At 36.9% G+C, this 13808-nt stretch overlaps 1 protein-coding gene across 1 annotated transcript; it reads right to left on the bottom strand.

The window, feature by feature from the left end:
• Positions 1 to 4982: 4982 nt before the first annotated feature.
• fam167ab (family with sequence similarity 167 member Ab) lies at positions 4983 to 13248 on the bottom strand. Its single transcript, XM_081379598.1, has 4 exons — positions 13160 to 13248; positions 10161 to 10305; positions 9707 to 10066; positions 4983 to 5884 (listed from the first exon to the last, which is right to left on the bottom strand). The coding sequence occupies exons 3-4, from the start codon at positions 10061 to 10063 to the stop codon at positions 5621 to 5623; spliced, it is 621 nt and encodes a 206-aa protein (XP_081235724.1). The 5' UTR covers positions 10064 to 10066; positions 10161 to 10305; positions 13160 to 13248; the 3' UTR covers positions 4983 to 5620.
• Positions 13249 to 13808: the final 560 nt, after the last annotated feature.

Genomic DNA, 13808 nt, shown 5'->3' with positions numbered 1-13808 from the left:
TAGGCTTCTTTTAATCTGTTTTTTAACTATTGGTTGAGCACCTTCACTGATTTTAAATCTTAAAAAACGGATTTGTTATTATGAAGTGTTGCTTTAGAACAGCTCCTTTTTTGTTTAATGTGGAGTAGGAAATAATTTCCACTAAATCAAGAGTTTTGATTGCTGGTGGCTGTGTAACATTGTTGCCAGAAGGGGGCACTCAACATACAGTAGAAATCCAGATTGCCCCTCATTAGCCTTCTGCAAAATTAATAATTTGTTATAAATATCTATTGTACATATAGATAGCTTAAAGTACTTACATTTCAAACTAATGACCAATGAAAACCTTGACAGAAATAGACATTTAAGTAGAATCCCTGACATAAGCATAAGCCTGCTCGATTTATCCAAGTGTGTAGTTATCACGCAACGATAAGGAGGATTAAAAGTGCAACAGTGTACACTCTCTCTCATTAGTGCACTTTTACCTCTGAAACAAGAGGCCATTGCCCTGTAATGACTTTTTTGAGGTTACCTAGAGGATTAAATTTGAATGGGCTGAACGTGCTATAAATCTGCCATTTTAATTATTTTGTGCTGGAGTCCTTGCCATCAAAGCAAGAACTGTGTACTCAAAGACACCAACTGGCATTATCACATGGCTCCAGATCAAGCTTTGACACCCGGTCATAAAATCATATTATTGTTCCTCCCATCTCTCATTGGTGGTCCTTAAAACGACTGTACCAAAAGTTTATTCGAGCAGAAAACGTTAGCTTTATTTATAATATGCCTCTTGAATATGAACATGGCTGTTTTTAACATAACTTTGCCCACACAGCACATACTCGTAATTCCAGGGTGCAGGCATCCGTAAGACCCTCATTCCTCGCTGTAGCCAAAAAGAGCTGCTGTAGGGGCACACAAAAGGGTGTCAAAGGTCAGCATCCTGATCCGGAGATAACAAGGAGCTGGGAGCATATGTCATGTTAGATGTCATTACAGCAAGATCGCTGCATTGGAGACAATAGCACAGAGAGACTCGATCTCTCATTTGGGCTAACATTGTTTGGCGAATGGTGGAAGAGAATAGCTCTAAAACGGCAGATGTCTTGTTAGTTTATGAAGGCTGAACAGAGAGAAACTCTACTTTTTCATCGGCCTTGTTTCCGAAAGTATTTTTCGAAAAGGATTTTTTAAAAGTCTTTGATGAACATTTATACATCATGAAGCAAAACAAACAGCTGCAAGTTGAACCACAAATTTGATACAAACAGAAAATCAGACAAAAAGACAAGACTTAATTAAAAACTTCTACATTTTTACATTTAAAGTGATTATATTTAATTACATTTTTATTTAATTTTATTATACTTGTGCTTTATTGGAGTGGATGGGCGCTAAAGAGTGTTTGATTCTCGGATTGGTGGAAATTGTTTCTGCAGAATTATGGGTAATGTAGTTTCGCTCTTAAACATGATTAATTAAAAAAATAAGTTGAAATAGTGCGAGTTGATGGCTTTTAAAAAAGCATTTACCATCGTTATTCTAAATAAATTCCCCTGTGGAGAAAATGAATTAAATTTTTACTTCCGCAACTCGACTGTTTGCACAAAAGATGCAATTTTCCAGTACAAACAGTGAAAAGTCTCTGTGGTATTTGAATTTGAATGGTCTTTAGCTACTAACTTTTGTTATAATAATATTTAGCTATAATACTGGCAGTATTGCAACTTCTAATTGTGAAACAACATGTTGAATGTACTGTACTGAACTGTACGTTACTGTACTACTGTCCTATATTGGACGTGGGGCTGAATTTCAACTATCCAGAATGCTTAGAGAGTTTATCACTAATCAAGGCTTGTTTTGCCGTACACAAAAGCCAGTCATTGAGTAGGGATGTGAAACACTACCTTCCTGAAAGAGGAGGTTGGCTTGAAACACACCCTTTCAGCTTTTGTTCAGAGCAGGTTTCACTCCATCTTTTGAAGAAACGTGAATAAGAAGGCCAAGACATTTTCTCTGAGGTAGACTTATTGTTCCCGCTGAGAGCAGCACAATATTCACATTCATAAAAAAAGTACTGTAAATGTTCAAGATTAACAAGAAAATCTATTGAACCAAACTATCGCAGTGTTTAAACAAACAGGAAACACCTAAACATCCATGAAAAAGATCAATGAGCCTTGTAATGGCACTTATTATCATGACCTTTGAACATATGCTGGAGTTTTTGTTTATGAAAACATGCCATTTGAATGATGGAGATCTACTGAGACGCTCTTCCCAAATCGGGCAAAACAGAACCACTTAAGAGTAATTGCTACATACCGTACTTAGAGATAGGCATCAGCTCAATGAACTGAAAGCGGTACAGTGGTGACCCTTCTTGCTTATTTTTATGCTGACATACTAACTCAGCAACAATGTACTGTAAAACATTTATTCCTGTATTATATGGATGAATTATTAGAAAATTTCTGTGAAAAAAAACTTGCATGCTTCCCCAAATATGCTCTATAGACTGGGATAGTATTACACTGTACATAGCAAACTATATCTTTACTGTACATTTCAAGTATAATAATATACCAGGTAAGCTTTATTGTATTTAACCACAACCAAGCCATGTTTATAAGATATGGGTGAATTTTGCCATATAAAATCTTATAGAGAGCAGATTGATGTAAATGCTTGAGGCATTTTTGTAATATATATATATAAGCAAAACTGAATTAAGGCAGTAGCTCTGTTCCAAAACGTGATCTGCCTCATTACGGCCTAGATCGCAATCATCATGAAACCTCATATACACTGTAAAAAGTGAACAGTTGGATCAACTTTAAAAAATTACTTCAATTGGTAACACCTAAAGAAATTAAGTTTTCTCAACTTAAATTATCACATTTTTCACGATAAAACGTGATAATTTAAGTTGAGAACTTAATTTCTTTAGGTGTTACCAATTGAAGTAATTTTTTTAAGTTGATCCAACTGTTCACTTTTTACAGTGTAAGTGAACGCTTTGGAGTGCTCTACATAGGCAGCAAGTCTGTGTGCTTTCCACATGGGAGACTCGATTCATTTTAAGTGCAACAGTCGAGTTCCTGAAATAAAAATAGCACTCGTTTTCCCCACAGGGGAACTGATTTTTAAAAGTAACTTGTAACACATTAGTACAGGGCTGTTGAATGCTTGAAACTGATTGGTTTACGAACGTTCTAAGGTGTGCAATTATTTTCAGGGAAAAGCATGGCTAAAGTAGTTCCAGGCAGGTCTTTCTTGACCGCATTACAGTTCACTTCGTGCGATAAGTGATTTCAGTTATTCCACAGGTCCTTACCGTCTACAAGAGCAAAAGAACCAAAACCCACAACGGCACTGACCAAGCAATATAGTAAACAATAGGATAAAAACGACAAATTATTTCCATGTTTTTTTGCCACTTTTGTCTCTCTTCCACTCAAACGCACACACGTACAGTACGGACACACACTCGCACAGAAACGTGTTGTCAGGCTGCTCTGAAGATTTGATTAGTAAAATAGTTTAACAACTTAAAAGCTATGACATTTCTCACTAGCGAGGTAATAATAACAGTGCCATTCTTGGAGCAGATAAACTGTAGTTTCGCTATTAGTAGACGCAGCTGCCTAAAACGGTTGAGAACCGCACACAGACTCAGGTAATTCACACACGCTTAGTCTCTCTCTCTAATAACTGCATTAATCTCTGTGGCTCAAACCTCCATTACTAGCTCTAAAATTATGTTTTGGAATTAGCAAGGGAGGTTTGGGATTATTGACTCTGGGTCATTGAATTATTGAAAAATAATGCATTAAAATTCTAATAATTCAACGGCCCGTCGTCAAATATTCCTTATTTAAAGACAACGAGTCTGTTTTATCAATAAAATGTTCCCAAATGAACCAAGAAATTATGTGGAATCATTTTTATCATGTATCAAAATGAATTTTTATCATTTTGAGATCTACTGTGATCTCAAAATTCTGGCCAGTTGACAATACCAAGAATATCAAAATCAACTGCTGGCGGTAGATCCTTCTCCTGTTTAGCACCTAGGCTACACTTTGGAAAAGTCTCCCTAACATTGTCCGGGAAACAGACACACTCTTGTCAGTTTAAATCTAGACTAAAAACGCATCTCTTTTACCTGCCATTCATGCAGAACATTACATTTCTATTATTCAAATCAGTTAAATGATTATTAGGCTGCATAGATTAGGTCAGCTGGAACCGGGGACACTTGCATCTCGTTACATCATAAGAAGAATGGCATCTACGCTAATGTTAGTCTTTCTGTTTATTACGAGGTTTACTGAAGTCAGCCGGATCCGGGACGTATCCAGATCAGACGGTGGACCTGCACCTGGACCCATCCATGACGCATCCCTGAAGTGCCAGCCTCATCAGCCCTGTGAAGGCCTCATCGACACGACAGCCATCGGCACTGATCCTCACTAACTCGTCTCCATACTGGCGTGATGACTCTCACTTCCAGCCAGATGGAACTGGATAATATTCTGAATGTTCTGATCCAATCTGACTTCTGACCTGGAATGCTGCCTAAATCATAATCATACACTGTTCGTCCATTGGCCAGAGGAGAACTGCCCCCCCCCCCCCCCCCCGACTGAGCCTGGGTTCTCCCAAGGTCTTTTTCTCCATTCTGTCAGCTTGATGGAGTTTTGGTTCCTTGCCACTGTTGCCTTGGCTTTTGGCTTGCTGAGTTGGGGACATTTAATATTCAACAATATTATTGATCTGCCTTACTTAAGGTGGACGATGATGCAATTTTCTTCTAGAAATAAACTTTGTTGTATTATTTTCATGTTATCACTGTGAAGCTGCTTTGATACAATCTGTATTATAAAAAGTGCTATATAAAGGTGACTTGACTTGACATGTACCATCAAAATATGTGCAGTAGAGGGTTAAATACCACATTTAAATTACATTAATCAATACTTTTCACTGCTGATTCATAGTTTATTCATAATCAACGCCCCATCCACAATCTTGTATGTATTGCTTTACTAAGTTTATCGCATTGCATTATGGGGTTGCTTTCACCATGAATACTGCCTTAGAATTGGGCTAAAACAAGGTATCTTAAAGGCACTAGATTTATAGTACCTCCTGTTTTGGAACAGCCTTTCATGTCAAAGGGTGCACAAACGATTTGGAACAGAGCATGTGTGTGGTACAGAAACAGTTGTTGATATCTCATGACCACAACAAGAATTGTATGCAAGGCATAGAGCTATGGCTAACAGGTCCAACATTTTTTTAGAAGTCATTGTCCATTGTTCATTCGATTAATTCAAATGATTTCACGGTACTATACGGTTATCTGGACTACATGTGATGACCCCAACCCCGCCCCTAAACCTACCCGTCACTGGGGTTACGACTAACCAAGAGCGGTTGTGGTCAGGGGTGGTCCGGATAACCGTATAGTACCGATTTCACTGGCACAAGTACATAGACCAAGAGGCACAGGATGTTCTGTGACAACAGTTCTCATGGGTTTCAAAACAGTTGTCGAAGATGATTCATTTCACTTTTTGAGTCGCTTGTTCTCTTTATTGCTCTATGGTCACTCAGAAAATTTCTAGCAAAGAGAGAAGCGTCTGGAGTTGATGTTCATCTTTGTGACACCAATGAGGCGCAGTGGTGAAGAGAGGCCAAACCCCGGAGTGACGGGTCCATCACACAAAAGATCCGACAGCTCGTCACGCTCCTCCAGGCCAAAGGTGGCGTCATTGAGCATTCGGCGATGCAGGTGACATGTCTGCTCCACTTTGAGTTTATTGATGTCACCGCGTAGTCGCATGAGCTGGCGTGCCAATTGCTGGTCCTGGATGCGCATCTCCATCTATGAATAAATAAAATTTAGGAGAAACTCATTAAGGTTTATTATGAGAACTATCTGACTTACGCCTACTCAAATTTCAAAGTAAATTTTTTATTTTTTTTTTACAATTCATGTTCCCTCATAATCCTTAATCAAAATAACTCCGCCTCCCTCTTGCAAGGACATCTCTTCTCTTCTCTGATGTGTTTACTGGTGCGAGAGCAAGACAACCTGTCAAAATAAAAGTCCCGCCCTACATTTTTCTCTTGTTTGTGAAGCCGTTTAACTTGGATATACTTCACAATAGGGAAAAGAAGACTATCGCAATTAACTTCTGTTTCATGCCGACTTTAACTAATGTTGCGGTTCATTGTTTTGCTATTGCTTTGGCAAATTTGTGTTTGTTGCCCCTTAAAGTTTTTGTCATATTAACTCTCAGTGTCACTGTCATAGTGGCGTTTATGTACCAAATCAAAATGTGTCAGACTTAAGGTATGTTTACACGACAACAATGTACGGAAAACAGAAACGTTTTTCAGTACAGACAACAACGTTGGTTAAATGATCCCTGTTCACACGGATCCATGAAAACGATTAAAAAATGCTGTATTATTCATGCCAGGCCAGTAGTTGGCGATGTGACTTTATAAAGGAAAAATCACACGCCTATAGACTGAACATGTAATATGCATGCTCATGATGCATTTCTCTAGTTTACAGGGGTACAAGAAGACGATAATGCTATATTTTTCAAAAGTTTGTGTTTTCAGGCCCCCAAAATGCCGTTGTCGTGTGAATGAACAGCCAAATCACATAAAAAGTTTCCAGTTTTTAATCGAAAACGGTGTTGTGTAAACGGCGCCTCATTGCTCTATTATCGATAGCCAACAAATATGACATAAATTAGCTGATTTTTCATTTCTACATGTTGTCATTACTTGAGAAATATTCACTTTAAAAGTTTAAGGGACAAAATCATAAAAATATCTGAATTGTGCTGCTTAATATTGTAGCGGAAACCTTGATATTGTTTTTCAGGATTCTTTTTTAATGAATAGAAAGTTCAAATAAACAGTATTCATTTGAAATAGAAATATTTTGTAACATTATAAATGTCTTTACTGTCTTTCAGAATCATGGCAAAATGCCTGGTGTGAACCTACTGTTCCTTAATTGCTTAATCGCTTCTAACCATTTAAATAAACATGGACATGTAGATCCATCTTTGTTAGCAAATATGCTTTTGTCCATTTCACATAACAAGGGGCTCAAAATTGGGAGAGGTGTATGATCGTCAGAAGTCCCCTTGTACCTCAACTGGCTCTGTTTATTTGTTTTTGTGTCCAATTTCCTTTGCGCAAATGTTTATGGACACACACGGGGCAAAGGCAGTAGAAGAAAGGCTTCTGATGTGGTGAAGAGCCTCATTGCGTGCAGCGGCTATAATAGACTCACTGTGCATACAAGTATGCCATGAACCACATGGCTCAGTGGAAGAGAAGTGATTACACTTACAGGAAGAGAGAGCGAGGAAACAGACCGATCGCCTCTCATGCTCATCTGCTTACCATCCTTTCCACTCACTTTAACATGAATGGCAATCTTACGCAGTGAAGAGGTCATGGAGGCCTGCGCATTCACTCCATTGTTTCATGCAAATTAGCTAACTAATGGGGATGCTTTTTGTTTTCTTCCCTTACAAAAACATGATTGCAAAGAAGCAGCAATTATTTTGAAAAATCTGATTTATTTGTGAGAACCTGATAATGACAAATAAGAGTGTGTAGAATAAAGATAAATTGTTTAAAAATCTTTTTTTCGTTTTTACCATTTTCAAGAAAGAAAACAAAATATATTTTCCATACACCTTGAAAGAACGAGTGTTCACAAAATATATTTTTCCAGGTAATTTTTTATTATTCATTATCATGCATAAATATCTCATATATATACACACTCATATCTCATATATATACACACTCACCTAAAGGATTATTAGGAACACCTGTTCAATTTCTCATTAATGCAATTATCTAATCAACCAATCACATGGCAGTTGCTTCAATGCATTTAGGGGTGTGGTCCTGGTCAAGACAATCTCCTGAACTCCAAACTGAATGTCAGAATGGGAAAGAAAGGTGATTTAAGCAATTTTGAGCGTGGCATGGTTGTTGGTGCCAGACGGGCCGGTCTGAGTATTTCACAATCTGCTCAGTTACTGGGATTTTCATGCACAACCATTTCTAGGGTTTACAAAGAATGGTGTGAAAAGGGAAAAACATCCAGTATGCGGCAGTCCTGTGGGCGAAAATGCCTTGTTGATGCTAGAGGTCAGAGGAGAATGGGCCGACTGATTCAAGCTGATAGAAGAGCAACTTTGACTGAAATAACCACTCATTACAACCGAGGTATGCAGCAAAGCATTTGTGAGTAGCACCACTTGACATTTTACCTGAAACTGAATTAACATTTATAATAAAAGTTTTTTTTCTGATATTTTATGAGACTTGACCTTGACATAAAGTCATGAGGATTTTCAGGGGTCCCGTATAATTTCCTATTGTTTTATTTGTTTGTTTTTGCATGTTGGTTACACTATATGACTATTTGATGGACAAAATAAATCCTCTTATGAAGTCCTCTTATGGACTTTTGCTGCTTTCACACATATTATCGGAAATTTCCTACTTCCCACTTCTAAAGTTGTGATTATGAGCTCATCACATTCAAGTGCTTTGTTGTCGGAAGAACAGGAATAACGGAGGACACCAGGTTTAATCCAGCCTATTTATTTGGAAAATCTTATTAAAGCCAAAATGATATTTAGCGTCCTTTTCATTGACAACCATAAACATTCACAGCGCTATATAGATAGTCAGCTTGCTGAAGACTCTGGAATTTCGGTCAAATACAGGCTATTGTCGCTGTGTATAAAACAAACAATATGCTTCAAATTATTATATTTAAATATGCACTACGACAAGGCGATGTAGCTGTTGTAATAAAAACAAATAAAGAAAACCAGTCAGCAGTCGTTCTCCCCTCCGCCATGTTTAAAGTTTATGGCATGCCCAACTCTACTACTTAGGTCTCAAATAGTCCATGTGAAGCATGTGAAGGCAGCATCAATATTCATAATATATGCATGTTTGAGCTGTTTTAACTGAAAGCAACTTGCACTAACATATCTTAAAATATGTCAGTGCCACTGTTTTGTCTCAAGATGCACACCAGTAATGTTTTTATCTAAGGCACATTTATAAAAGCTACTTAAATGCACTAATTGAACTAAAGCCTTATCCTGGCTTAATCTAAGCCCTGTCTGTAAATCCAGGCCTATACTATGCCGATCTAATTAAGATTTTCTTTCAAGGATTTAATACATTACAATATCAAGTTTTATCACCCAAATGTTTTATACTTTATGCTGTTGAAAAAAGATTAACATTAATTATATGTAATTTTTAATTCAGAAATAATGCCACTTACCTATTAACTTAAAGGTATACTATGTAACTTTTTTTGCTCAAAATTGACAAAAGATATATAATGAGCGAGTGTATCATAAATTCATCTTCCAAACCTTGTTGTTTTCTTATCCTGAATCACTACGGCCTGTAATAAGTGTTTATATTCGGACTATTTTAGACAGAGCGGGACACCGACCTGTGTGGAGTAGCCCATACCTGTGTGACTCGTCATAGAAAAGAGAGAAGTATAGCTCCGGCTACAATGTTCTTCCGCAAGACGGATAGTTCTGTTTATTAACCGCCAGAACGCCACAAAAGTCGGACATCAAGTCCTAATTAGAATACAAACTGGTTTTGAAACATTTTGACTTACCAGTTCTTTTCTAAGCCAAACCAGAGCTTCGTCAATATTATCGAACCCTCTAAGGCTTTTAGAAATCAGGCCGTTTCCTGCAGTCACTTGGGAATTCTCGATGTTCCTCTGAGGTGTTGCACTGGGCTTCAGTCCAGCACCTTTCTCCAGGTCTGATGAGCTCTCTGGCATGGCTAAGCTTTTGAAGCTCTGAGCTTCCACTCGTTCCTTCCACTCAAGATAGGACGGCCTTCTGGTTTCAAGTCTCAGCTTCTCAGTCAGTGCTTTCAAGTTTCTCAAGTGATCATCTGGGACAACCTCAACCTCAAGGCCATCATAGTCCTCTATATTAATCTGAGGTATAGAGCTTGCATCCATGGCCTTTGAGGAAGTGGTTAGTGTCGCCAAAAATAAAAAAAATCAATTTAAGTGTCAGATGATCTCATCGCCTTGTTTGCTCAATACAAATACAGACCTTTGGATTTGCTTGTAGTTAGCAGGATGGTTAGTCTGCGGGGCTATAAAATAAATCAGCAATGGAGATATTGACCTTCCATTTCTCCAGCGGTATCATCCCAGTTGTGTAGTCATCCAAACATATCTTGCTTCTTGATCCTTTCCTTCAATCGAAAAACAAACTTGTTTACCTTTTTATCATTTAAATGTTTAGGCCTAATATTAAATATTTATATGAATCAATTACATATAAATTCACCATCCTTTTCAATTTGACATTGATAATGACTGCTACAGTAGACATGTAGTTACAAAGTTAGTAGAACGTCTAAAGTGGACTATCAAAATAAAGTGTTATCAATGAAACTAGTAAGAATAAGATTTATTTCAAAGTACTAATAAACTGAATGTGTTTTAAAATACACAATAACTCATATATTTATCATCGAATCCATTTTATTAAATCAGTCTTTTAACTAATTACTCAAACTGAAACTAAATCTCGCTTGTTCTACAGTTAGTCCTATAAACCATGTGGTAAGTCGTTCAATTTAAAGGCATAGATCACCCAAAATTTTTAATTCTGTCATAATTTAATTACCCTCAGGTTGTTCCAAACCTGACTGAGTTTCTTTCTTCTGTTGAACACAAAAGAAGATATATTGAAGAATGTTAATAGTAATCAAACCATTGGCCCATTGGTTCCATAGTACTATGGAAGTCAATGGCTATACCGTCAACGGTTTGATTACTAACATTCTTCTAAATATCTTCTTTTGTGTTCAACAGAATAAAGAAACTCATACAGGTTTGGAACAACTTGAGGGTTAAATTATGACAAAATTTTCATTTTTGGGTGAACTATCCCTTAAATTGATTTTATATGATTATAAGTAATTTAAATGAATACACATTGAATATATCATTATTTAAATTAAATCAAATACATGCAAATATCTAATACCAAATTATGCCTTTTTTGGAGTGAAAGTAGAAGGGAAAGAGAAATTTGATTCTTTTATTTGGTTTTAATTCTGTAAAATCTAAGTTATTCTACCTCCTAATCTAGATCCTCTGGAGTAAATCATGGGTTAAACGGGCAGATCACATGGACACTTTCCATCCATGCCTTATATCACAGGCTCAATCTTACAAAGCTGGTGGTTTCCATAGCAACTAAACCCAGCCTATGAGTCAGCAGCACTGAAGACTGTCTGCTCTAAAGAACTAAATGTCACTACCAGCCAGACATGCATGTGACAATGAGCAAAGAATATAATGCTGCTCAATTACAGTCTTTCATTACTCTAATACAGATAAGCAAAACTACTACTGGACAGACATAATAGTATGAAGTAACTGGCAATAAATGGGCATTGTGCTTATAATGTAATTGGTCACAGGACCACCCACATTTTTAATGCTTTCCCACAAAGCTGTCTGTCTAATGTACGTGTGATATAGTGTTTGGCATTTTGCCTTGATGTATTTCATCATCACAGCTGCTCTAGGAATGTGTCCTTCCCATAGGAGTGGATGTTGGAGTATGTTGGTTCTTAATTGGCTTCACTTTAACCTCCACACGGCTCCAGGACTAATCAAACTCGGCTCATTTAGCGCTTTGCTCTGTGTGTGGCAGCAGTGGCGTCACTCATCTCACAGGGAGATCCATTCATCCCAGACCACTCTCACTTTAGACTGAAAATATGTGATTCTTAAAAGCCTTAGTGACTTTAAAACTAAAGTTAATTCATGGTCAAAAAAGTGCAGAGTCTCTACAAAGAGAATGAAAATACTGTATGGAACGTGAGAAACAAATGACAACATGTCTAGGTTCTGATAATTATATTCACATTCTGTTTACATAAGCATGAATATGTAAATGCCTGTAGTGTGATATTTATCAACAGACTAAATGAGCTCTGAAAGTTATATCATTTGAAAGTTAACAATATAATATAATATAATTAGTGCTGTCAAATCGATTAATCGCGATTAATCGCATCTAATAAAAGTTTGTATATATATATATATATATATATATATATATAGCCTAGATGTTATTAATCACGACTAATCGATTTGACAGCACTAAATAGAATAGAATAAAGTAGAATATATTTTTTCTTAAAAAAAAAAACTCTTTTCGTGAGTCATAATAATGGTTTTGAGTGCTGTGTCTTTCCACACACTCTAAAGTTTTATGTTTAGAATGCAGATCTCAAGGGGAAAATTCTCCTTTTTTCCAGACATATTAAATGTTCTCGGTCCAAACAGACAGTTTAGAACACTAGTCATGACTGAATTTATCCATGTCTAATTAGATGTGGTGAACATAACTGTCATATCGCTGCAGTGCAAATATGTTTTTCTCAGCATAAAATGATTGTCCTATTTGAAGTGGATATGGACTGTTCCAGCCAGAGTTGCGTTTCATGACCAATATGACCATAAATAATGTATTTTCCTAAATGGCTAATCATTTTCCGTTTTAGCTGTTCAGTTGTCTTTTACATCTCGTGTCATAACAACATTTCTTTGATTATTACCAAATAGTTTATTTATTACACGTCACATAGCAATGATTAACTCAGCCTAACTGATACAAACTAAACACAAACTTGTCAGGGTGTTGAATAACCTATGTCTAGACAGATCAGGAACATTAAATTTGTATTATAATGTCATAAATTAGACTATATTATTTTAAAATGCACCGCAGCTCGCCTTATCATAGTCAGTGAACGCAGCTGATTAAAATGTAAAGTTCATTTAAGATTATCCCCAGTAACCTAAGTGAAGATCCTGCATAAAAATCTGATTGAAAGTCAATTAAAAAAAAAAAAAAAAACTTCCAGAGCACCAGCGCAGTAGTAGCCTACGTGACTCTTAATGAAGATTTAAATACTTTTATTTTCAAAAAAAAAAAAAAAAAAAAAAATTCCAGTTCATATGGGGTTTAGAGAGTCATGAACTCTACCTTCGTACGGATAGTATTAAAGAAAAGATGAGTCTTACCTTCATAGCCAAGTAGTTTATCAGGTACTTGAAGACAGTCTTCGCGTCCCGCTCTACTGGAGAGCTCAACAACACTGCTTTTACTCCACACTTGTGTCTTGAATGAGATGAGAGGCTTGAATGGAGGAGGGGCGTAAGTTGCGTCAGGTTGTGGTCGTCGTGGAGACGGTAAAGAATCTGCTCAAAGCCGCGAGTCCAGCAGCATCCCCGGATCTCACAGCAAGGAGAGGCCAGCATTAGTAGACTTCTCTAAAACCGTTGTCCACTTGTGCATCCATCCATCCATCCATCAGTAATACACAATAGGAATCCTGTGAAAATATCAGAGTAAGCTATCAAACATTTTAAAAGCCCAATTTTACATCTAATTCAGCATTTTAATCATAAATATTTGTATAGAATTTCAGAGTTGGCCTATGTGGGAATGCGCGTTGTTTTATGTAGCTATTTCAGTTCTTAAAAAAGATAGAAAAACAGAAAAGTAGACCATTATTATCCAAGACGACCATGAATGCATTATATGGTAGGCAATTGGGTTAGTACCTATTGATGACTATTTATTATGTTTGTGTGACCTCTGGTGGAGAATGTTGATATAGTAGGCCTATTCGTTTTTACATAGCTAACGTTATAGCCTATGTAGCCTGAC

Source organism: Scardinius erythrophthalmus, assembly GCF_964197995.2.
Source record: "Scardinius erythrophthalmus genome assembly, chromosome: 11".
Lineage (NCBI taxonomy): Eukaryota > Metazoa > Chordata > Actinopteri > Cypriniformes > Leuciscidae > Scardinius > Scardinius erythrophthalmus.
The sequence above is the reverse complement of the archived record's forward strand: the minus strand, read 5'-3'. Positions and strand labels throughout refer to the sequence as shown.

What these genes read in the sequence shown, in the direction of transcription:
- fam167ab (XM_081379598.1), bottom strand. Translation starts at nt 10,063, where the DNA reads ATGGATGCAAGCTCTATACCTCAGATTAATATAGAGGACTATGATGGC. An exon ending in TTTGGCTTAGAAAAGAACTG is followed by an intron (nt 5,885 to 9,706) that starts GTAAGTCAAAAT and finishes ATTTATTCATAG; the next exon opens with ATGGAGATGCGCATCCAGGA.